This window comes from Euprymna scolopes, chromosome 25, assembly GCF_053919585.1.
Source record: "Euprymna scolopes isolate OS-2025 chromosome 25, ASM5391958v1, whole genome shotgun sequence".
Lineage (NCBI taxonomy): Eukaryota > Metazoa > Mollusca > Cephalopoda > Sepiida > Sepiolidae > Euprymna > Euprymna scolopes.
Window position 1 is genome coordinate 19624970 of NC_136506.1, and position 27919 is coordinate 19652888.

Consider the following 27919-nt stretch of genomic DNA (forward strand, 5'->3'; position numbering starts at 1 on the left):
TAAAAGTGCATAAAAACAATAGATCATTTAAATAAAGAAAAATCAATGTTATTTTCTAGTACGAGATAGTACAACAAAACTCGAACCGTTTAATTCTGAATACTATACAGTCTTCACACTTACCCGTTTTATTTAGCTATTGAGGAAGCTTTTTAAAATAATATTTAAGTTAACACATAAAACGGTAAATATCCAATCATAACGTCCATACAAGACATAATGACGTTGACACACGGAATATTTGTTTTCTTTTTAAACAGGCATCACCACATTATCAAAGCCAAGAGGTCACTCGAGGATAAGGGTAAAGAGTGTACAGTAGAAATTAGACAATATAGTAATCAATTCGGTAAATTTGTTAACTTATATCGAACGGCTCATCAAGAATTTGTTTACGTTAGACTTGAAGTCAACCATATTGTAGTCAGCTGGAAAACGGAAGACAATTCCACAGGTGTACATTTCTAATAAATAAGCTTTGTTCATGGAATCTACGTTTAGGTTTAGGCACAAATAATGAGTGAGGGGAATAATTGAGAGTGTTTTCAGCTGGACGAGTGTTTCTTGTGAATTTTTTTCGCCAGTGTTTCCAGTTGACGGGATGTTTTTCTTTGCTCCTTAAATGAAAAAAATGGCTTCTTGCCGTACCAAATACACATATATAATCCCATGGGGGTGTATTAAATATCTATTGAGTTCTACTCTCTCCGAACAGTTTGTAGTTTTATCCACGCATATATGTAACCATCTATTTACAGCCATTGATCAGTCTAATATTACTTGTGTGCGTGCGTGTTTCAGACATGTATTTCGACAAACATTTTAAACGGAGTCGTTGCTACTCTGTGTTCCGATCTTCCTGAGATTTACCTCTGCTCTTGGATTAAGCTGAATCCTTTGGAGGAAAAGGTTTCAAATTATCCAATACGATGTATGATGTAATATAGTTTTTACTCATTTCCCAGGTGTCGATTCGCGAGAGAATGGAAAGTTAGTATCTCTGACCTAGTGTTGTCTCATGAGTAGGACGATCTGTTAACCCATCCGCTTTCTGGCGTCAAAATATCAACTAACAAGATATGTCCAGCAAACCGGAACACATGATAAACAACAAACGACCTTGTTTACAGTTGCCGATGCAAACTTGACCAATTCACCGAGTCTGACTTATTTTAACATGTTGTGATAACATTATCAAAACATAACTCCACATCGCTTGTTTATTTCTCCAATTAAACAGACACATGGATAGATACACCGATAATTAGATTAACTGACAGATAAAAAAGAAGAGATGATGTTCTTTTCTTCTTGTCAACTGTATAACAAACGTGCTGACTCTAGGAAGGTGTGCTATAAGATTGCGCAAATCTTGCTACAAAATATCACGCACACGGCAACGCTATTATCTGTGCAATTCGTGGTTCTCCTCGGCATTGAAGCGCGAACACTATTATACTTCTTTACAAAAATGGCACTGTATAAGATAATCAATATTATAAAAAAATGACAAAATTATAGTTTTCTTCAGTTATTGTTATATACTGGGTATTATGAAGATGACGCATGGTCTGCATTGTTGTTGTGGCTCGTTTTAGGAGAGTCTTCGAGTTAGAGAGACAGTCTTAGGACGAGTCTTAGTGAGATAGAGGCAGTCTTAAGAGCGTCTTGTGTGTTGAGTGTTCATATGTCTTAAGATGTTCATGTTATAAGAGATGGAGACATTGGTGAGATATAGAGACAGAGTACATACAAAGAGAGATACAGTTCTGTATATATATATACATATATATATATATATAATAATAATAATAATAATAATAATAATAATAATAATAATAATCATAATAATAATAATAATAATAAACAGGTACATGTTAATACAAGAGAACAATTCAATGAGAGGAGATTTATTAATATCTTGATAGCTAGACCGAGAGATAGTGTGTTTTACATTTACATCTGACAGTTGTACATATAATATAAATACGTTACCTTTCTCGTTGTACTGATGAACACAGAAGACGCAAATACACAAAGATGATGACGTCCTTTATTTCATGACCGGTCCATGAGTTCGCTTGAGGAAGTCAAAGCTTCTTTACATGGGTATTTCAAACCCTCTCACTTCTAGAGGGTGTATTGATTCTAAGAGCGAATCGGTCTGAGCCTCTCTGCTTCTCTCTGACTTTTCTCCCAAACTCCCAGACTTCCAGACTCTCAGACTCCATCTAAAAACTCTACCTATATTGAGAACTCGTCACGCCATTGCACGATTAAACATGTGCTCATAAAGCATATTTGATGATATGCGTCACGTTGCCAAAGTTGACATGACCCGAGTTCAGTAACCTATTTTTCAAATAACATTTTTACAAAATATGTTTACAATTTCAATCGACGATTCCTTAACAGAAACAAATTTCCTTATTACATTCCTTTTCCATATACAAATATGTAGGCTAAACAATTGCAATTCCTTATTTCAATAACATTCTGTATTTATTTTAACTTATGAATGAAATTTTCAATTCCAAATCTAGCTTCGCAAGTTCGAATCCTTGACTATCCTATTTCATATTTACATTTAACTAATTCCTTATTTTTTTACTTACATGAAAAGGGTACAGCCCTTTTATCATATAACATTATTTGAAGAGAGACGACATAATTTATTTGGTAAAAAATAAAATAGTCAACCTGTTAACTGGGTACATGTTTGCTCTAATGACCTATCTAAATTACTTCTGTAAAATATCTCAGTTTAATATGGTTTCGTATTACGCGGGGTAATATCTACGGCATAAATACATTTCTCCGGCGGTTACCATTACACGATTTTTTACGTACACATACCGAATATTGTCGGTAAGGTTTTACATCATCTTTTATGGAATGGATTATTACTTTCCTTACTTCTGATTACCGTGTTTTATGATGATTGAGTCGAAGCACCACTAAATTGTTTTGCTAAAAAGGATTCCTTCTTAACACATAGAGAACAGATAATGTAAACTACATTGTTCTTATATGTCTTTTTAAAACAAAATATTATTACTAAACATAAATGTTTACTTGCATTAAATGCGTTATTGTAGTTTTATCAACCAATGTCCTTTATTAAGTTTAACTTTAAATAAAGTGATACCGTTTAAGTTCAAATATTCAATATTCTAAAATGAGCGACCACTTGACCAAGAAGTAATAATGTAAACATTCCATATGGAATTGTTTCTTTTCTAAATGCTTATTTTAAAATAACCATAAACTAAAACTAAACTCACTTGTAAAATAACCCGTAAATGTTTTTTTTTAATTTAAGGTTACACATTTGGTATACTTCTATTCGCAAAAATTATACCCTCGACCCAAATATACAAACACATTTTTACACACTAAAATATAAAAAATATAACTGATAGAAATTATAGCTTCATTATGAATTTATATTCCCTAACGTGAGACGCTTGAAGACACCTTCTGCTAATTTAAATTACATCTGCAAGTTGGGTTAATAGTTCATTTATTAGAATTATGCATATACACTTATAAAAACGGTAAATCGTTGCATTTTCTATTATGGCCCAAGCATCTTCTTTTTTTACATGAGGACTTCTTTATTTAATGGTAGGTTTTAAAGTGTTTCGTGTAATTTATTACTAGGTCTGTAACTACAGAATATTCTTTTCATTCTTTAAACTCTCGAGTATATATTCGACACAGCCACACTAAATTACCGAGAACAACATTCGTCTATATAATAATATATAAGGTATTAACGGATATATACTCAAGTGTCAAAACAACGAAAAGAATATAATGTTGTCACGGCCCTATTTATTACTTCCTATGTATTTCTAAATACTAAGATTTTTAAATACAGCATTAAAAACTCTTTATTACTGCGAAAATCTATTACGAACCACCAAAGTGAATACATATTTTCATTAAATATTTTAAAATTCCACGTTTCCATTGTAGATCCTAACGTATTATAATAGTTTCATGTCTTTTCATGTTTGACATTCTACTGTTTGAATTTCATGTCATCCGTATGACAAATGGAAATTAAAAAAAAACATTACACAATATTTTAGCGAAAAAAAAAACATGGATATTAATGCATATGAAATGATGAAAAAAAGATAAAACCATGTTTAACACTGAATTATGTAACTGAATTGAAGTACATATCTCTTGCCGAAAAAGAAAAAAAATGTTGAAAGGCCGATACACTTGAATATATTTGCAGATGGTGAAAAAAAAAGTTGTATTTTATCTCGTGTTTAATCTGGAAGACGAGAATATCACACGTTATTCTAGCTGACTGGAAGCTATCTCAAATTCATGCGCAATGGAGAAAAAAGGATATACTGTTTAAACTTGTATTTATTCCTTTATGTATATATATATATATATATATATATATATATATTATATACATATATACTCATGATTAAAAATATGAGACGACTTGAGCATCTTTAAAAAGAAACAGTTTTAAATGATAGCTTTTAAACTCTTCTCACTAGTGTTTACCAATACTGCGACCTTGAATGTTATGAAAAAAAAAACAACTGCATGCCTAACATTTAATTCGGAAATTTTCATTCTTATAAAATGAGGCTTTTTACACTGTATCAGTGGATATAAATTATTTTGTTTTATTTTTAGTTCAGTTACACATTAACAATCACTGCGTAACAGCTTTCAAACTTACCGGTGTTTCATTCTAGATTTTCATCAGCGAGGTTTGCCACAAATGTCGATCGCAGTTAATATAAATCGCGGTAAAACTTATTTTCACCTTGCTAAAAATAGTGAGAATTAGGAAAATGTCTGAACTACAAAATTTCTCCGGCATTGAGTAGAAGAATAAGACTGTTTGTTATAAAAAGCAAGGAACTTTATACTAGTCAGCTTAACTTAATATTGTTATTGCAGTCTAGTAACTACACGACCACATTTACGATCAAAAATGTAAGGTAAAATAAGTGTAATAATATTCATCGCCTGTTTCAACATCACAAGGCGAACTGATTAGTGTTTGGTTCTAAATTCATAAAATCCTAAATACATAAAATGTTGTTATGTGGAAGAATGTCCTGCATTCTGATGAGAAAAAATTTAATCGTGATGCTCCTGATGGCTTCAAACGATATTGACATTACGAACCATGCATCCTGAAATTTTAACCACACGCCATAGTGATGTACGGACCCTAAGGATATGTTGTCCATTTTCTTACATAGGGACAATGGACATCTGGGTATTGAAATGTCGTCAGACATAGGCTGGTTTTTAGCATGCTACAAAAAGTGTCCTTAATGACTGCACCCAATTTTCTGTAGGGTATGGACGATATTCCAACAGGATAATACTGCAATCCTTATTGTACGACGGACCTTGACAAGAGAATGGGGTCAATCTCTTGGAACAATCCTTCATGCTAGCCCGACTGGAACCCAATTTAAAATGTTTGGGGGTGGATGACCCTATAGGTTTCTGGAAATGGTAAGCATAATTCAACAAAAAATGAGCATTTAGTGTATCTGAATAGAAAGTAATGGATTATTGCTGACATGCTCAAAGAATTTTTGAATCTATCAAAACTAGCGTACGAGGAACTCATTATAAAGTTTGGTTGTTGAATGTGTTCATACAGTTTTCGTACTTTTTCCTAGACTCTTAAATCAGTGGTCTTATAAGTTGGATAAGATAAAAATAGGTCATTTATGTTTGGAACGTATCTTTTTTGCCATAAATTTTACGCTGTCATATAAATAACATTAATTAGGATGGATTTTTTAATATAGCTTTAAAACAAGTTTGTTTTTAAGATTTTCAACTGGTCTTTGATTTTTCGATAGGTATATTCATGTGTTTATGTATTCTTGATCTTCAACTATGCTTGCTTATTTAATATATATTTTAAGTGTAGACATATTGCAACCCTCTTATGTTGTTAAATTTTGAATTATTCATATTGTTTTTACTATTATTATCGAAGAGTCTGGAATATTTTCGTGAATCCTTCAAGCGAATTTATTTAACTCCTTATCATAATCTAGCAGCATTTATGCATATATATATGTATATATATATATATATATATATATATATATATATATATATATATATATGTGTGTGTGTGTGTGTGTGTATAGGTGTGTGTGTGTGTGTGTTTGTACGTGGGTGTGTGTACAGCACTAAATTGTATATATATATATATGTCTGTATACAAGTGTATGTAAAACATTTTTAACATCAATTTTTACATCTAAGGCAGATTTTTCTACGGTCTTCTCTGGCGTAAACTTAAATAAAACACATTGATTCCATGCTACAAAATATATTATGTCCTGAGTCGGAAGAATATCATAAGCCGTTTATTCAGATATCGTTTATATAAAAGCTGATCATGTTTATACTCGCCAAGTAAACAATTCTTAAACACGCGTCAGCGAAACAGTGTGTTTACATTGAATATGTAGGCGATAGCAGAAAATCTGACTCACAGTTGCATAGTGTGTGTGCAACATGTTATTCAAAAGCTTTTATTTTGGATCGATCATAAAAGCAACATGAATGCTAAGTAAAGTCTTCAATCGACATATTTGTGCTCTCTAATCGACTATTACTCTTTGACTCGTGCAATAAAAATTCGCCGATTATTTTTATCCGTATATATCCGCCGATTGTTTCAAACAAAGAAGAAATAAAGTAAATACGCTATTGGAGTTGAATAATTACGGTCCACACTTTAACGACTTAACTAATAAATTTTTGGAAACAATAATGCGTTATTAAAATAAATTAAACTAGCAGGACCCGTGGAAATTCCACGGTAGTTAAAAAAATCTTTTAAAACACACCAGTAAGAAATTCCTTATTGTTATATTACAAAATTGAACGTATGGAAGCAAGTAGAACAAATAACTTTAGTTTAAACTTTTATTGAAGGTCAATGCGATCGTAACTGATGCTGTTGATATTGTCAGGAAGTACTGGTGATGATTGAGGCGGTGACAGGGACGTCGATCAGCTGCTTGGAGTGAGAATAGTGGTTAGTCAGCAGGTTCTTGGGAGTCAGACTGTGAATTTAAAAAAAACTGTGACATTGTTGACATTTATTTTGTGAATGTTCTGATGACCCCAAGTTGTCTAATATTTCAGGACATTTTGGATTACACGTGTGAGTAATGAATAGGTCACAGAAAACTGTCATTTCATCTTGATAAAGCTGTTGTAGATTCCTAGGACTTCATGTAAATGTAAATGGTAGAATAACTGGTACACCAGAATAACCATCTTCATTCCTTGCTAATTGATCCATTAAGCCAGACTATTGAGCAGCTTTTGTTTGACTTTGATAGCGTTTAATGAAGTTAAATAAGCAACCGTCAACTTTTACATATGCAATAGACTTTTCTATTTATTTTTAATTTTATTCAATGAAGATTTGGAAATTCACAAATATTTTTTAAGTCGAATTATTGATATAGATTTCAATTAATGCATCACAACTTCCTGATAATATAAATAGAACACTTTGAATTTTTTGTACAAAAGTTTTTTCCATAAAAACATTGTAATCTGTTATAATATTCAGATTCTTGTGTGCATAGAATATGAAGTGTTTCTGTAAAACTTACGTAGTACAGTTAAATTTTGATTTTTTGATAATCAAAATTATGTGAGGTAGGTTGTACCTATCAAATTTTTGTCAATGTTATATAATTAAGTAAAGTTAAACAAACTGTACACTACTTTTTCATCAAATTATGAATTTTAAATATAAGGAAAGCAATTAATTTTTTTTCCAAAATCATATTTACATCCAAGTTAATTTTTAGATTCCATAGCTGTTCCTGATTGTTTTCATAACACTTCACGGTAAACAATATTCTTAGTATATGTTACACCACGCTTTCTGCCCTGATTATCATCTCTATGCAGTTGCATTACCTTAAATTCCACACTTTACTTAGATCGAGCTCTTGAACATGCCACATACAGCTGACCATGAGAAAATACAGGTTGTTGAAGATATATACCAACCTTATCAAAAGTTTGGCCTTGTGCTTTATTGATGGTCAGTAAATATGCTAGTCGTATTGGAAACTGTATCCGATGAAATGCAAACGGAACATTTGCATCACTTGGCTTTAACTTAATTCTTGGAATGATAACTGTGGAACCTCTATTAGATCCATTAATTAAAATAGCAATGATGCTGTTTTGATGACATTCTTTTATTTTCATCCTAGTTCCATTACAAAGTCCTTGATTTATGGATAAATTTCGCAGTAGCATTACTATTGCCCCTATTTTCACATTAAGTCGGTGAGGTGGCATTCCAGATGGAGTTAATGAATTTGTGAACTCGATAGAATAATTTTGAAGTTCAGCATCATCATCGGAGATGTAATCTGTACTTAAATATGTGTTTATGCCTCCGGGAAGATTATTTAGAATTTCTTCATTTACTGTTAAACAATCTGTATTTTATGGAGTCATGATGATTCTATTTTCCATTTCTTGAGGGTTGCAATCAAATATTTCTGAGATTAGAGAACCATTACATACCGAATCATCAGGAACATCTATGGCATCTACAGGAATGTCGTTAAGACTGCTCATTTATGTACCATTACCAAGATGAATGAGCCATCTACAAAACTCCTGTTCATTTATGTTAGTTCTGACGTTTTGTGTTAGCTGTAATTGACTGAAATGATGCCACAATGTGCATCTTTTAAGACAGGTATCTATAATAGATGTAGGTGATCCATGTGGCACTACTGCCAAGTATGAGAAATTTTCCACCAAATATTTTATCGTTACCCATTATATCTTGTAAACATCTATCTATAGCAAGCAGTGCATGATTAGGTATCATAGAGGCTTCGTCTATGATGAACACCTTTACCTTTCTCAAAAAAGAAGCATGCTCTGATACCGGAGAAACGTTACAGACACTGGTTTCTGTCAGAGGTACAGGTAGTTTGAATATACTGTGGAGTGTTTTCCCTGAAGTTAGTAGCATTGCAGCAATGCCAGTCCATGCTGCAGTGGCCGTTACAGTACTGCTGGAGGTGAAGTAATTATATAACATGTTGAATAAAAAGGTTTTTCCTGATCCGGCTGGAGCATCTAAATAGAAGCAAGTGTTGTGTGGGGCTTCTTTTTCAGTTGCCATAACAACCTTGATTATAGTATTTAAGACCTCTAATTGTTCATTGTTTAGTAATTCAACATTAGGCTGGTTTGTATTTCGAGTCATATCATCTATTGGAAGATCATCTGTTGGTTCAGGTAAACCCATTGCCTGGCAAGAAGAACCATGCTCATTAAATATTGCTTTTATCAAATGAAGTGCAATGTTTTCACATATGCTTTCATCATAAGCAGAAATGAGGTCTTCAATCATGCTCTGTTTATGGTTAATGAATAGTTGAAAGGCATCCACTGGATGATGATAAAGACACAGCATTGCAAACATGTTACGTAGTTGTTGTGGCATTCTAAATGTAGCAGCTTCAGTAAGAGCATTTTCTAATTCAGTATCATCTTGCAATAATCTAAGGCAGATGCAAGCTTCTCTCAATGTAGGGAATGTATGACCTTGGGCTGTTCTCAAATCTTCAAATGACTTTGCTCAAGAGACATGAAGAAGCAGAATCCGTAAATAAAACTTTTCCCCTTGGTTTGGTGAAACTGAATACATTCTTGTCATCAAATTACTTGACCGCTCTCTTTTAGTCCATTTTGTAGTAGTTTTGTTAAATACATAATGATGTGGAATATCACAGTAAAAATATTGGTTAGCAGTAATATCATTCTGATTTAGTTCAAACCAAGCAGTCAAATTTGTGTGACGTTGTTGTGCTTGTTGAATTGCTTGTTCAGCTTGTCCATGTTGATAATAAATCTGTTGTTCTCCAGGCATGTGTACAGCTAAACGGTACACAACATGAGACTGCCCATGCATTTTATAGTCAGAAAGACGCCACATTGCTTCTGGGGGTGATACATATCTGCATGATAGATATTGCTTGACTTCATCTCTTTGTTCTGATCGCATTGTTTCTCCTTGATCGATATTAATAGATGAATCATGGTTATTAACCTCCATCATAGCACAATCATGTCCTTTATAAACGTATTTAAATATGTATTTTATACTCTTGACTGAAGAGCAGATTTCTAAGTTAATATGAGCTCGATATTTTTTCAGAAGAAATTTGTTGAAAGGGGCTATGTATCTATTATCAACAGTAAAATTACCGACTTGAACAGAGTCACCATTATTTGCACGCTTGTAAGCTGGGTATCCATCAATGTTTTCAACTGTTTCTTCTCTAAATGCCTTTGGAATTTTTTTTGCATAATCCTTTACTCATACAAGGAGAATTAGGATTGACTGCACCACATGGACCATGCACCATTAAAGATTTAACTAAATCACGAAGCTCTGGATCTTCAGGTCCAGGTATTTCTGCTGACACAATTGCATCAATTTGTTGAACTGTTCTGATCTTATCCTGATCTCGCAGCATTATGATCATGTGGCAGTGTGGTAACCATCTTTTTTGAAATTCAATAACATAAACATATGCAACAGGAGTTCCCAATACATGTATGCCTTTAATGTATTTCAAAAGTTCAGTTAGATGTGCATGATACACACGTGATATTAAGTCAGGTCGATTTTGTGCAAGTTCTGATGACCCCAAGTGGTTTAATATTTCAGGACATCTTGGGCTACATGTATAGGTAAGGAATAGGTCTGGCTTTCATTATTTACAGAAAACTGTCATTGCATCTTGATACAGTTGTTGAAGATTCCTAGGACTTCCTGTAAATGAAGATGGTAGAATAACTGGTACACCAGGATCACCATCTTCATTCCTTGCTAAATGATCCATTAAACCAGAATACTGAGCTGCTGTTAGTTGACTTTGATGGCTTTTAATGAAGTTCAATCTGCACCCTTCAACTTTCACATATGCATCAACAACATATTGTTGGAATAGTTTACTAGATCTATGGATAATACTGAATGAATCTCTAATTGCAAGGCGATAACTGTAATACTCTTGCATTGTCACTTTATTGCGAACTCTTCTTTGCCGTTCTGGCCTATGTTGCATGTTTATGTGCCAGCCGTGTTCACCATTTGGAAATAATATGGGATATATCATGGGGTCCAAGTGGCAAGACAAATAAGAAATTCGGTGTTTTGGTTGAGAATGTGGGTAAAAAATAATATCTCTGTTAGCAGGTGGAGCACCATCCTCACCAACAAATGCTACGCCTATTTCGTTGTTTATTGGATTGTTAAATCTTTTGATATCTGGACCAGCGGTGAAATTCATCGAACCTCTCCTTGGCTTTACATTTTCCCTTATAGCACGTGCTTCCTCTTCTAATTCAATGGCCCTCATATTTTTATAAGCTTGGGCATAAGGATTGTTCTCCATAACTTTAGCTATGGTTTCAAAGACGCTTTGGATACATTCATTATTTTTTGGTAAATTACACCGGAGTTGATTTGCTTCAGATGAGTCACAGATGTAAATTTGTCCATATTTTCTCTCCTCTTCATTATTTGGGTGCAGAATACTAGAATAATGATAGGTTTGACCTTGTAAGCGAAAACAATAGGGGCCTCTTCTAGGAGGGCGGACAATATTTGCTCCAAATGATGCAAATGAAAATGATGAGTTGTAATTGCGTATATTGGATCTGAAATTAAATGCTTCTTGATCATTACCTTCGAGTAACCTTTGGAGTTGAGGAGGATAATCTTGTAATGGAGGAAGAGAAACTTTTCCTTTTTGACAACAATTCAATGCTTCTCGAAATCTAAGTGCTCTACGAAATGAGCTAATCAAACTCATGTCACCTACAAAATAATACGGGATATTTTGTCTTTCTGCTTCATTCATATTGTTTCTTCTTTCCCGTTGCCTAGCTCTTTCATTTTGCAGATAACGTTGTCTGTCTTCTTCAGTCATGTTGTTTACTTGCTGTCTCAATATTGTTCTCCTTTGCAATCTGATATTATCCCTTTCTTCAGTTCGTAGCTGCTGACGCCTTCGTCTGTGTCGTTCTCTTGCTGCACATCTTGTATCTTCTAATGTAGTGGTAGTGATTTGGTTCATTCTGTGTGAAAATTTAATTGGTCTTAATAAAAAAAAAATTATAAATAAAAGATTTTGATATGAAAAATAAATGTTTCTATAATGAAATAAAATTCAATATAAATGTTTAAAATGAAAATAAATATTTCTTAATTAATGAAACCGTTTTCCGTTTTTATATTAAAAATCATTAATGCGTAATTTTTCTAAGAGGGAATTTAAATAAATATTTTCATAATTTACCTCTGTAAAAAAGGATATCTAGGTGATATCTAAGTGATTTATATAAATTATTTAATAATAAAGTATTCCCTCTCGTAACATTTATTGGTGCTTCTACACTTTGTCGCCGAAAAAAAGATGCCATGTTTTTCAGCGCACCTGCTGCCAGAATCCAAGGGATACATTAGTATTTTAAAGAGTATGAAACTGTTTTATTTATTCAATAAATATATTGAAGTAAAAGTGTAGAAGCACCTATTTTGGCTTTGATTAAAGAACTGTACACGCTTTCCAGTTATTTCATGATTCGGTCATAGTTTAAAGTACTGATATCTTCCTTGGATTCTGGCAGCAGATGTGCTAAAAAACATAGCATTTCTTTTTTTCGGCTACAAAGTGTAGAAGCATACATTTATTTGTGAACATGCTATTTTATTTTGATGAATAACTTAATAATTTCATTTCAATAAATTATATCTTGAATTTTGTAAAATATACGAAAAATGTAAAAATTAAGAATAAATATTTGTTTAAATCTTAAGTAATGAAACAAAGTGTTTATTTGATATTAAAAAAGTTAAGTTGCGTAATTTTTAAAAGGGTATTTAATAGTCAATATTTTTCTAATTTATCTCTTTAAATAAGGGATGGCTAGATTAAAATTTAAGTATTCTAATGGCCGTTACTAAAATTGCCGAGAGTAATTAATTATTTTAAATATTTACAGTAAGAATGATCAAAAATGTTAAAAACTTACGCCGGATTAAATATCTAGTTTCTGATCATCAAAATAAGCCGCTGATAATAATTTAATGCTGGATGACTTATCCACAAGTCAGTAAACTTTGTTGAAGCAAAGCTCTGTTATTGTTGTTGACGATGGTGTTTTTTGTTTACGGTTAAATGAATAACGAAAATTCACCAAGTTACACTGGTTTGGTAGATAATTTTGTGACTTATATAGAAGCTTTACCGTAAAATTCGGCTGAAACAATTGTTTACGAATTACCTCCTTTGAATCGATATCGTCTGCTTTTGGCAATTGAAGCGAAAACCTTATTAGGTATTAAATGCTAAAACATTTTAATACAGCTGGCTAATTGGCTATAAAGTAAAAGTTATTCCGAACTTTGATCTGACATTTCCATAAAAAAAAGAAAAAAAAGAAGCTTAACATTTTCTTGTATCTATTTTTTATATTAAGAAAAATGTAAGCATCATGGTGAAATAATAAAAATGCCATTCTAAATAAGGGAGAAGGTTTGACTATTCTAAATCTTCACCAAAATAACGATTTAATGAAAAAAATGTTCTTGTATCTTTTTTTATAATTTTTGTTAAATAAGAAAAATCAATAAACTTTGATAGAACTATTGTAAGAATCATGCTGAAAACCATTCTTAATATGGGGGGGTAACTATTCTGAAACTTCACCTAACAATGAAAAAAATAAGGGAAAAATATATGTATGAACAATAAATATTTCTTCAGTTAAATAAAATATACTGTAAATATTTAAATAACGGAATAAATATTTATTCAAACCATAATTATTGAGACAAAGTATTTTACTGAAAAAAAAACGGTTATGGGGGAAGGGTTAACTATTTTGAACCTATTTTGATACAAGAGAATAAATATTTCTTAATTAATGAAACCGTTTTTTATATTAAAAATCATTTAATGGTCTTGTATCTTTTTTTTATAATTTGTTAAAAAATAAGAAAAAAAAACTTTGATACCGCTATTGTAAGAATCATGCTGAAAGCCATTCTTAATATGGGGAAGGGGGTTAACTATTCTGAAACTTCACCTAACAATGTAATAAAACCTTCGGGACAAGATTAAAGTATAGTATCTGTTCTTCAGATGCTGCACTTCAATTTCTTGTTCTCTGTCAGTGGAGGAGAAACTCTTCACGACTGAGACAATTTTTATTTTTGTTCCTTTTCTCCACGTTAAAAAACACCCTGGTGTCTAACTCTGTCCCGTGGGGAGGCATTGTAAATAAGAACAATGTAATAAAAATAATGGAAAAAATACATGTATGAACAATAAGTATTTCTTCAATTAAATAAAATATACTGAAAATCTTTAAATAGCATAAATGACGGCTTCACCAAGCAAACAACGTTGGGGTAGGTTTTTTTTTTTCCAGGACATAGAATTTTCTAATTTTCAAAAATACATTATAGCACTTTTTGGGTGGAAAATTTAAAATTAACTGAAAAGGAAATAAAACGAGAAAAGGAAAGCACTCCAAGTTGGAGTAGGGGGGGGGGCTTTATCTGTTTTTTTTTTTACCTGGAACATAGAATTTTCAAATTTTCAAAAAGTAACGCACCGACATTTACCAATTAGAACACCATTTAATATTTTCCGAAGATTTTACTGTGTACATTGGCACGCGCGCCCCAACATCACATCTTCCCACCCCCCGCTCGCGCCCCCAATGTACACTGTAAAATCTTCGGAAAATATTATATGGTGTTCTAATTGGTAAATGTCGGTGCGTTACTTACGGAAAAACGTTTAACTAAACTGCAAAAGCACCTATTAAGCCACATAAGTTCTATAATTGAACCCCCCTCTCCCCGCAAAAAAGAATGAAAAACATAAAGATGTTTAATGCTTATGTTTTTGTAAACCACATTAAAAACTACGCGAGACAAAAAAAAAAAAGTCCCTCAATTTGTTGTACTTTTCTATAACTGTAACTCATTAAAAAATGTCAGTCCGTAATTTTTTGATTGGTACGCCATGTGAGAAGGCAGTTTGCTAGGTAAAGCAATCCGTCGTTCATGCTGCAGCGCACGCGCGTAGCGTAAACGGAAGCTGCAAAATGGTGGAAAGTTAATCGTGGGTTTGGGGGTTAATACCATGCAAGCAGTAAATTTGCCCCAAGTTTGACTATCAGATTCGTTGTCAGCGACCTCAATTACCTATAAAAAAACAAATTAGAGTGGTCGGTGTTCTGTAGTAGCGTATCTGGACATTTACCAAAAAAAACTTTTATACCGCTATTATATGAATCATGCTGAAAGCCATTCTTAATATGGGGAGGGGGTTAACTATTCTGAAACTTCACCTAACAATGTAATAAAAATAATGGAAAAATTCTTCAGTTAAATAAAATATACTGAAAATCTTTAAATAGGAAATAAATATTTCTTTAAATAAATTAAATCGTAAGTAATGAAACACTATTTTATTTCATATTAAAAAAAAATTGTTGTGCCGGTGGGCATTAGAAGATGAATGCCTGTAAAAGAAGCAAAATAAAATGAACAAAACATAAGTAATAATTATGTAAACAACGTGGAGCTGTATAAATGTTACAAAATTACTCGATTCGGCATTAAATAACACGAAAAAGGATTGATATGCCGTAAAACAAAAACAAAACAGAACAAGATGTAAAATATGTTTTGACGGTGTATTTGCGAATGGTGACTTTGGTGATTTATTTAATAAAGTCACTCTTGACTTTTGTAACATGTATTTCTAAACATATTTTTTGTTGTGTAAATAAAAATTAAATAAAAAAAACATAAAGTGGCACAGTAAAAAAAAAAACCTACTCGTAGCGTTAAATGTAAAAAATATATTTATTACTGAATAAAATAGAATAAGCGTTCCTACAATAATAAGACATCGTTAAAAAATGTAAGTAAAATAGTATACTATTTAAACTGTGGAATGATACCTTCTATGCATAATTGCCTTTAAAATAATCCGGAACCATAAATAGACAGTTATTATTATTTATTTTTTTTGTTCGGGAACTTTTGGGAAATAAAAGGGGTTACTGATTTTTAACTGATAAAGACTGAACAATAAAGGGAGATAATTCACATTAATTAATGTTTGCGATGATGATGACGCGTTTCATTAATTAATGTTTGCGACGATGATGACGTGACACCGTACGTACAAGCAAATTAATATATAGATTCCCTATAAATATATAAGTAAGATACATCTCAATTTTCTCCTACCACATAAGTAACACACAGGATCCCATTCTCAACATATCTAAACTATTTTTCTAGTTTATTAATTTTATCAGCAAAAAGCTTTGAATTGTAAAATGTATGTCTTTGCTTCTCGATGGAAAACGTTGATATGAAGTCATTATTTAATAAGTGGAATCTTTTTTGCTCATATTTCATTTCAGGGTGAGTCTCTATAAACAAAGAGTTAGCCCCCGGTTCTATTATCTGATCACTATGTAAAATATATAGATATTCGAATATTCAATTAGTTTCTATTTATAACTGAAACACTGAGTTATTAAAAAATAAGGATTATGAGTTTTCGTTTCTTTAACTGGGCATTAATTATATTATAGCATATTTTCCTGCGTTCTCCTTGTCTTCCTTGATTCCAGGTTAGGAATTTCCCTTGTCTACTGGTATATCAAGCTACGGGCTATTACTTGGGGTAACATAACTTGAAGAAGATGCATGATTCCTCGTAAAAGCAATTATTGGTTAGCCATACCGATGAGATCCCTCGTGAATACTATGTGATCTTGCATATTTAGCCGTGGTTTACAAGTAGAGAAAGTGTGCACCTATCAGCCGTTTCTTACAAAACCTTGTTCAGAAAGACTTTAGACAATGTCGGGTCCTGTCTAGAAGGTGTTCGCTATCTATTGGAAGGAAAATCGGGATTTTTTTGTCTTTTACTAAGCGACGATAGAAATTTCAATGTTGGTATAAGAGCAGCAGGAATTATTCGCAAACATTAAAAACAGAGCAGTTTAATAATATTCTGAAACTCTAAGAGGAGGAAAGGTGATTCGTATTATTTATAATAATCCGACTTCCGTTTTCATTTGGATCGTTATTCGCACAAAAGTTTTTATCGATGTAACTAGTAATATACTTCATATGTATATGTCAAACTCAAGAGTCATGACGTAACGATCCGTGCCGCAGCATCATTAAAAATAACTTTGATAAAAAATCTTTGTAATTTACACTCTTCTAGAGATTGAAGATTCGATTATGTATGGTTTCTAAGAAGTCATGAAATATCCAATTACCTATGACTTATTACTAGTTCCGTGTTTTACGGGAGATGTCGCGAGTTCACCAACATATACTCCAAGAACAACGAAGCTCACAATCCGCCGAAACGTCGTTCAAATAATATTCAATATAAGAACAGTACAATGAATTGTTATATTTACACAAAAGCACTGTTAATATTTTCATTATTATTTAAAATAAAAAATGGTGTTCATAAACATTTGAACGTTATAGTTCAATACGTTTGGCAGATGTAGCAATTTATATGTGTATTTTATATGTGTATTATCTTCCGAAAATTTACAACAGCAGAATCTCATTTTTAATCAAGCCAAGCAGTCAGGATATAAATTCCTACTTTCTAAATATGAAAACAATTTAAACAAAATATGATATCGATCTGTTCTTCGATGCAAATACTTTATTGTTTTAGTTCATAAAACTATCAATGGGTACAACGAATATATAATTCAAATTTAATCAAATCGACGTAATAAAACTTCAACGGAAACGCTATAAAGATTATCAAAACTCGCTCCAGAAGCCACAAAAATCGTATTAAATTCGACAAGGGTAACATTATTACATAAATATATCTGCAGATTTCCTACGATATGAATAGTGAAAATGATAAGGGGATAATTGCACACATAAATGTACTTTAAGATGTGATGGTAATATAATTTTAAGAATAGTACTTGGCAACACTCATGTGTTAAAATATGTATATTTTGCGTTTTCAGGTATAGGTGTCTTACATAAAGCATATATATTTATTCACTTCTATTGTCCATTGCAGACAAAACTTTTATCGGGCCATGATAAATATCTATTTACATATAATAGTCATTTTGTCTTTTTTTTACATGGGAGTCATTACTTATAAAGGTCCAGAAGCCACTGGAGGATATGAAATATTGCGTGTACAGTAATCAATGGGATAATATCGTAGTACTCGTTAATAATGGAGATGTGATAAATTGAATTACGTAAGAAGGCAGTTTATCAATATTTTTATGTTGGATTTGAAGACACCTAACTTGTAGCCAGGTGGGAAACACCCCCCAAAAAATGTTCCACAGGCGTGCAGTTCTAAGAAAGAAGCTTTGTTCATGGAATCTACGTTTTGATTTAGTCACAGGTAAAGAGCGGGGGAAATTATTGACATAGTTTTCAGCTAGACTGGTGTTTTTCGTGAAAGATTGGCGGGAAGGACCAGAGATTGGAGCTAAGACGAGCACTTACAAGGCCTATGTTTGCATGGGATTTCCTCCAGTATTAATTCAGAAACGGCTGTGCTGATTGTTTGAATTTCCTGAGAAATACACTTTATCTGTTTTTAGGAAGGTTTTATATGGGTATTACGCAGATAATTGTCAACTATCGATAATGGAAAAACTCGGCTTAAAAAAAAATATATTTCTATTTTTTATCAAATGATCACCAAGATACAGCCTTACAATGCAAGTAAAATTCTAACATTTTAACACAAACAGAAGGATCCAGCATATGAAATAAACAAGGAATTTTTTGATAAGACAGAGAATCGTTCGAAATGAATGTTTCTATTTAGAGCACAATTGAAATTGATACTTTACTTTAGAATTTAAATCTCTAACTCATAATATTCATTTAATTCATCTTTAATTCAAGCCATTCTTACTTACTTTTTAATCAACCGTAAATGCAACAATGCAATGTGCATTCAAGGGAGGTGTAAATCTTTCCTTAGCTGCATGGTTGTGGGTATGTTACTTGAACAGGCAAATTGAAGTAAAAAGGTAATTTCGCTGATTTGGATTAGAATATTAGTATTGAAAGTTTGGAGAAATCTAATCATTCTAGTCTATACCCGGGAAACATCGGGTCTCCATGTAAGTAAATACCAAAAACTAAACAGTATTGCGCATATAAATTTATCTAAGCTAGCATCATCTTGACGGGGGGGTAGAAGGACTTAATGTTTACTAAACAAAATATGGAACTACTTACTCTTAAGATTCTGAACATATATTTATGTTGCTCTTAGGATCAAATGTAAGATTTTACTATGACGACTAAATATGTCTAAAATATCGTTCTAAAGTTACATAAGATGATGGCTTATCTCCTAGATATAATAACTTTGTATAAGGCAGTTGTTATTGCAAACCTACGTTATTTGGTCCAGAGGGGATTTTCTGCAATCAAAATATTATATATGGGGATAAAAGTTGAAGGTTAAAATGTACGTATCGATTATGGTAATGTCTGTATTACCAGTCATTTATTTCGCATCGAGCTGTTGTCATTTTAAATGAAGTCTAAATAGGAAACAGTTCCCATGGTATCCGGCATACAATCTCATTAGGAGGAATAGGATGTACCGATCTATTTCAGTCCGGTACATACAAAGGTTAAGAGAATAACAATACTAATATTCATTTCAGAATTTTTACACGACAGTTTTATTATCGACGTGAAAAACTCAACACAAAAGTGACCCAGAATCTTAGATTTTTGAAGGCGTAGTAAGTGTAATTAGTGATTAATCTTTTGATTTTCCGATAACACGAAATAGGAATGATTTTATAAATAATAATATTACATTATTTTTTTCGTATTTTAATGCCGTTTCATTCATGTTAATCAGATAGGGATGCATGCACCTCAATATTTTCGCCTGGCTCATACTTGAAAAGAAAAAAAACATTAATTTATTCTCACAAACCTTGCAATGATGATAATGCATTGAAATTCAGATAGTATATCTTTCATGATTATATATGGCGTATATATTGAATATTACAATGGTGGATCATATTATGTTAGATATTAGATATTTATATCTACCAACAATTTAAATACTCCACAGAAACCTTAACGTATATCTGATTGCGAATTATGGTTGTATATATTTTACAAATGTCGAAGATGTGGGAATTTTTTCCTGGGTGTGTCTCTTCATTGTTAGATCTATGTTGTATGGCTTTTACTAAGAAGGACGTCTGTTTACCTATAAGACTCTTTTACTTAATGTACGACGATCTATTAGTTTAAGAAAACTATCCTCAATATATGACATCAATAAGTACATCTTTAAAATGTTTTACTATTTATCACGGGTACTAGATATGACCTTAAACTATATCCGATGGTGAGACCCCAGCTTGCGAGCTTTGGGGAGTGTGGAGCAACTCGTTCGTTGTCATTGCTCCCAGGTCCACTTGAACCGGAGTGGCAATAAGTGTTCGGGTCCAAACTATGGGTTAAATAGAAACTGACTTGAAAAAATATATTCTATTAAAGATTTTTTTCTTCAAAATCACTGAATTATGCATTAAATTACCTGACAAGGGTTGATATGCCGTAAAACAAAATCATACCAAAAATCTATTTATCACACCCCCATCAAATCAAAGAAGTGTACTGGTCTGTAGATTCCGAAACATTCCAGTGTTTTTAACTATAATAGTTTTAATACACAAATATCGCCGCTATATATATATATATATATATATATATATATATATATATATATATATATATGCTTAATAATGTACACATTTAGACAGTTTCTTTTAAATTCATTCTAATGTCCTTTATCTATGACTTCACTTTCTCTATTTTATATGTATTGTACGTTATACATTAATTATGAAGCTAAAATATTAGTTAAATGTCAAAAACTAGAAAACGAGACGAATTACATCGATACATACTGACACGGAAAAACAACTCAGTCTCCTTGATAAGAAACACAGTCTACATAATCTCATTACTATGAGACAAAATTAAGAAAGTGAGATACAAATTTTACTGTCCAAAACTTTTAATCTACTTTATCACGGGACCACTTCCGTTACATTAATGGAAGAAAAATACTACTACTACTACTACTACTACTACTACTAATAATAATAATAATAATAAGAAGAAGAAGAAGAATAAAAAGAAGAAGAAAACAAAAGTACTGAAAATAAATTTAACATTGGTGTAAAAGCTTACTAAAGAAGTTGATATTGGCTAAAAGGGAAATGCGTATAGATAGAAGAGATATACACATGATTAAAGATAAAACTGTAGCCAACTAAAAACAATTATCCCTCAAAATACTTATGCATTCCTGAGATATATAAACATGCGATAATTACATTGAAATCTAGATTCTTCCTCTTTGGCAATTCCTTTTCATTTGTTCGATATTGTTTTCTTTTTTTAGTTGGTCGATCTCGATCGTTTACATTCAAGAAATGGCGTCTTTCTAGAAAGATTAAAAAGATGCTAATGACTTAGTCCGGCCTCTTTGCATTTGTCGGTCTTTGCGCGTCGACCTGGCGAGACGACATTGATTAATGCTCTTAGCACGAGAAAAACAGCCAATCTTGGCTAAAAGACAGTTAAAAAAAAAGAAAAACCTAGTTGCAGCAATGTACCTGTCTCCGGACGATGATAAATCTCACTCAAGGCATGTACGCATCCTTTCAGGGGGACGTGGCTGTAGCGAGGGTCAAAATGTAAAGTTTAAAGAGTAGCCGATTAAAACTTAAAGCGATTCATTATATTTCTGATATATTTCTTATAAAGTATTTGAAATAATTGAGAAAAGGGCGAAAGTACAACGATATAATTGTATTTAACTAATCCAATCTTTAAAAAACATAATCTATGTAATACTTTATAGTAAGAGTCCTCTCTCTTGCTTAATAGCTTATGTGACAGTTGATTAAATATCTATCTATCTATCTATCTCTATAAATATACATACATATATGTATATATTATGATATTCAGTTCTTCATAAGCTTAAGCATTGCACATTGTCTTTCACATTCACATCTAATTCAAATTGGTTAGTTATAATAGGTTAGATTTTATACTGAAGCTGATTTACACTTATCTGGTATCTTTATCTGTAATTCAATTGTTGGGGTCTTTATCTGTAATCCAATTGTATATGTATTTAAACTAAAATAACTATATTATGCTTAGTGTAATATAACTTATCTTTATATATAAAGACATTACATATACTTGCCAAGTATATTTAGAACAAGGAGGCGTGTGAAGTGATAGGCCTAGTCGAATACGATTTTATGAACAGTCTAAGCTTTTTTCTGGCGACTGTACTATAGCAGAATTTACTTTACTCAAGATAGCCACTGTGTCACCATTATAAGCGTACCTGCCTTGGACAATTTCAGGGTGTGAAATTAGTAGGACATTTGATGAAACTTCCATAAGTGTGCATAGTTGTTTTTTTATCTATGTATTAATACAATAACGTGTGTGTTATGTTCTGTGTCACGCGTACATTCGGGTCGTTTAAGTGTTATGTACTTCCATGTCTTGTCATATATATATATATATATATATATATATATATATATATATATATATATATATATATATATATAAGAGAGATTGTATTTCGGTTTTAAGTCAAGCTTATGCACCTAAGTCATGTGGATATATTTTATTTATTTTTTAAATCGCAACTCTAGAATATACAAAAATCGATAGAACATTAACTCTTTAATATATTTAAGTTATGTGTTTGCTTAAAAAATAAAGTATTTCACATAAGTGTGTAATAGATAAACGAATATTACCAATCATATCACAGCACGCAATGCTTGTTTATAGAATAAGTTTTTCTGGGGAGGGGAACGGCATATCAACCCTTTTCAGGTTATTTAATGCCAAATCCAGTTAGTTTGAAATTTTTTTTATATAGAAATATTTTTTACAAGTCGCTTTCTAGTCAACCCATATTTGTGACCCTAAGAGGTACTACCACTCCGGGTCAGAGTGGATCTGGGAGCAATTGCAACCAAAGGGTGGCTCCACACTCCCCAAAGTCTTCAAGCTGGGGCCTCACCACTGGATATAGTTTAATGTCATATGTAATACCTATAGAATAAGTACGCATATGGAGCACCCTATGCAACTGTACATCTAGTACACCTATTAGGAATGAAACCGTAGCGCATAATAATTTTGTATGCGATAAGTATGCACCCGATGCACATCAATATTTTTAATGTTGATGTTTTGCTTAGAGACACGTGTGCATTGGATATTCACCATTAATTTCATTCGCTGCATATGATTAATATATTTGCAATTGGGTTTTATTTAATTTGTTCTAATATGTTTTCCGATTCTTGAAACATGTATCAAGTTGATTTCTATTGTTTTTTATTTTTATTAAATTTGATATTCAGTATTGTATATGAATTTCATAAGGTGTATCGGTGTTTATACCTCCTGGTTAAGATCATTTGGTTCTAGCGTTTTCTTATATGCATTGCTTTTTCTTGTTTATTTATTTGTATTTTCCTTCGGGTTTCAGAAACGTTTTCTTTTTCACATAACTTGATTTCTGTGTAAGTTTTCTACATTTTGCAGCACTCATCTTATTCTTTTATTCTTTCTACCTAATTCTATATCAATTTCTAGATGTCTGTCTTAAGAATTAACTGCCAACTTATCTCAAATAAATACATTCTTTTAGGTTAGACGAAGAATAGTGTTAAAATATACGTTAGCAGTAGAACATATATACGTGAGGTTTGAAAGATATTTGTCAATATTACCGGAGAACAAATAAAAATAAATCAATAATGATAATATTTCGAAGTTATGAATCTGTATCGTAGAAAGTTTACTTCATTTAAAGAAACAAAACTTCTGAACTACTCAGATTTCTGTAAGCGAACATTTTAACGTTTTAACGCTTACGGATATTATAGAAACAATAAAACAAAACACGTAAAATGATAGTATCTATGGAATAAATAGTGAATTTTGATCATTCGAATTACTGAAGTTTATTTTCTGAAGATTACAGCTAATGCAATTAATATATATATATATATATATATATATATATATATATATATATATATATATATATTGTATTGGTAGTAATTATAAAGTGTGTCTACCAAAAGAGTGCTCACTGTTTAGACAGAGCCAAAATAAGTTAATTTAGTATCCAACTAAATGGCTACATATAGGCATACATGTTTCGGCGAAAACCCGGCAAGGGAATCGCTTCGTCAGTTCAAAGACATCTCTTGCTGTTTCAACTCAAAAATTTCCAATTTATAACTAGTACTATATTGTATTTACGTGTAAAGGGGGAGACAGGATCTAAAAAGAAAGTATATACATTAAAATGTGATCGTCCATTATGTCAATTTTAATTTATTAATTATTTTATTTTATTTTATTTATAGTGCGTAATGAGTTTCAAGTAGAGTTTCAATGTTATTAGTAAATTCCTAGTTCAGTAGGTTAGTTGTGTAGAATAGGAACCCTAGATTTAAAAAAAAAAAATTACGTATAAAATAAATGGTTAACGTGTAAATAAATTAGTATCCGTATAATATTACTTTTGTAAATTCTAACGTTAAAGATTACGTGTAAAATAGGCGATTAAAATATAAAAATAAAATAAATTAAATAAATTAGGCTCGATGAGGTGACCATTAAAACCTACGTTAAACGATTATGAAAAGTATACTAATGGTAAGATAACAACATTACAATTAAAGATAAATAAAAAAATAAGAAATAAATATCTTTAGTTAAAAATTTAACCTATTAGGTATAGGGTATGGTTATTTGATGGTAAAATACAAATATTTAAAATAATTAACGTTTAGAATGGTTTCATATATAGAAAAAAATTAATTATGAGAAAGGGCGGGGGGAACTGGAAAATAAAAAAAACTTATGAAAATATTATTTACAAACTTAGGCGTTTTATATTTTTTTAACCGTATGTATCTGAAAATGGAGATTACTAATTTTAAAGACCGTGACAAACATTTAAATATAAAACAAGAATCGGCAATCTCCTGCAAGCATTTTCAGATACATACGCTTAAAAAATTATAAAACGCCTAAGTTTGTAAATAATATTTTCATAGTTTTTTTTTTATTTATATATATATATATATATAAGATTGTTTGAATTTTTATTCATTTTTTTATTAGCAGTTAATTTCTTAATTTCGCTCCCTGAGCGATTTCTCTTATTATTAGAAAGGAGTTATTTGCCCTTTGTTTACATTTTTCTTCACCCAAATCTTAGGACTTTTTTTCTCGACAAATAAACGTCTTAATTTTATGCACGTTTTGGTAGCGCTTAGAGCAGCTGCTCCATCAACAGTTGTAAAATATCGGGATATGTGTAGTGCCATGTCGCGCATGGAAAGGGACCCTGCACTCATCCCCGGTGGGCTTTCCTGAGGCCACAATCCTGTGGGTGAGGACAGCTGATGGTCTACTTGTATTGCATGTTTGGTATTCTGCACAACTACTTGTCCAGCACCCCCTCACTCACCCACCCTAACTGAAACTTTTAAATAAAATAAAATGAAATGACAGCTCAAGCAAAAGTTACGTTTAAACCAGGACCAAACTCAAAGAAAACCAACCTGCCTCCTCCCTTGAGGCTTGCATTTACTAATATCCGCGGGCTTAGAACTAACTTAGATGATGTTGAGTCATTTCTCCTTGTAAACACCCCGGATATCTTAGCATTAAGTGAAACTAACCTTCACTCCTCCATTCCCTCTAACCAATTTAACATGCCTGGTTATCTCCCACTCTACCGTAAGGACTCGGACAGACATATGCATGGACTTGAAGTCTATATTCGAAACACCCTCGCCCTAACTAGAGAAATAAAACTAGAATCAGAGGGCCAGCCCTTTATGTGCTTCAGACTAAATATGCAACACAATATTAGCTACTTGTATTTTCTCTACCGCTCTCACTCAAACCAAGACTGTACCCTAATAAACAAAGTCTCAGACAGCATAGATATAGCACTCTCCCTCGATACTAGCACACAAATATATGTATTTGGTGACTTCAATGTCCAGCACCGTAACTGGCTAGGATTCTCTAATCACACAGACGTAGCTGGGAGCGCATATATCCCATTCCCTATATCAGTTGGGTACATTTCCGATACGTTTCCCAGACCAGCACGATCAACATGCCTCACTTCTAGATCTCTTTCTGACAACGGTTCCCAATGACTGTACAACAAATGCCCACAGCCCACTCGGGAATGCTGATCACGCTGTGATAATTGTAGAAATCAGCCTAAATTCTCGTCCTAAAACTGAAGACCCACTACTCAAAACAACGAGGTATTACAAAAAGGTTGATTGGGAAGCCATCAGGGAGCTCATCAGAGATGCCCCATGGCAAAATATCTTTACTCTTCCAGCGGAACAGTGTGCAAATGAGACCACTGAATGGTTCAAAACTGCTATTGAAGCACATGTTCCCGCACGGAAATTCTATAGCAAGCCCCACTCCCCCCCCAATGGTTTACTTCTGCTTGTGCAGCTGCCATTTGTCAAAGGCATCATGCGTTCCGCAGATTCAACCGACATAAGTCAAGCTCAAATAAACAGAAGTTTATAGAAGCTAGAAATAATTGTAAGAGAGTGATAAAACAGCCAAGACAGATTACTCTGAAACCACCAGAAAGCGAATCGAAGCACAGAAATTAGGAACCCAGGATTTTGGAAAATCTACAACAGCGTAGTAAATAATGGACAGTCAACTATTGCCCCACTATCAAACAATCATGAGGTTGCTTGCACGGCAACTGACATGGCTAATCTGCTTGCCATTCGGTTTGCCTCAAACTCCACACTGAACTCGGTACACCACTCACTCCCTGATTTTCCTCTGCGAACAGAACCCACACTTGACGATTTGAAAATCACCCATTCTCAGGTACATGCTATTATAAAAAACCTAGACACCTCAAAAGCATGTGGACCAGATCTCATCCCGGCTGTGCTATTAAAAAAATGCTCTGCCGAGGTTGCTCCAGTTCTGTCCAAACTTTACAATAAATGCCTTAACGAATTTTGTTTTCCCGACTGCTGGAAAACCGCCTCTGTGGTACCAGTCTTCAAGAATTCTGGTGAAAGAACTGACCCACTAAATTATCGCCCCATTAGCCTCCTCCCGCTTTTCGCTAAAATATTTGAGTCCTTAGTTAATCAAGCCCTAGTCCAGCACCTAACACTGCTAAACTCCTGACTGACAAACAATATGGATTCAGGCAAGCCCGTTCAACAGCAGATATCTTAACCGTAGTTTCTGAACGTATATACCGTTCATTGGATAAAACAGGGGAGGGAAGAGCGGTAGCCCTTGATATATCTAAGGCTTTTGACAGGGTATGGCAGGATGGTCTTCTAAGGAAAATTAGATCATATGGAATCACTGGAAGAATTCATAATGTAATTAACTCCTTCTTAAGTAATAGAAAAATCAAAGTTGTCCTCGACGGACGTATATCCAAACAACATGACATAAATGCGGGAGTACCTCAGGGGTCTATCCTTGGATCTCTATTATTCCTGATATTCATAAACGACCTCCCTGATAATATTGTTTCGGAGATGGGTATATTTGCCGATGGCACAACTCTCTTTAACAGACATGAGGGGAAAACAAATGAACACATACCCAAGGAAATGGCAGAAA

The 27919-nt window shown here is 32.6% G+C and overlaps 1 protein-coding gene across 1 annotated transcript; it reads right to left on the reverse strand.

The window, feature by feature from the left end:
- Positions 1-9661: 9661 nt before the first annotated feature.
- LOC145247141 (uncharacterized) lies at positions 9662-12170 on the reverse strand. Its single transcript, XM_080108784.1, has 2 exons — positions 10937-12170; positions 9662-10095 (listed from the first exon to the last, which is right to left on the reverse strand). Exons 1-2 carry the CDS (start codon positions 12168-12170, stop codon positions 9662-9664), a joined length of 1668 nt encoding a protein of 555 aa, XP_079964910.1.
- Between the last annotated feature and the right edge of the window lie 15749 nt (positions 12171-27919).

Coding starts and splice junctions, on each gene's coding strand:
- LOC145247141 (XM_080108784.1), bottom strand. CDS start 12,170: ATGAACCAAATCACTACCACTACATTAGAAGATACAAGATGTGCAGCA. Junction 10,096..10,936: donor AACAGCAGCTCAGTATTCTG/GTTTAATGGATC, acceptor ATATCGATCAAG/GAGAAACAATGCGATCAGAA.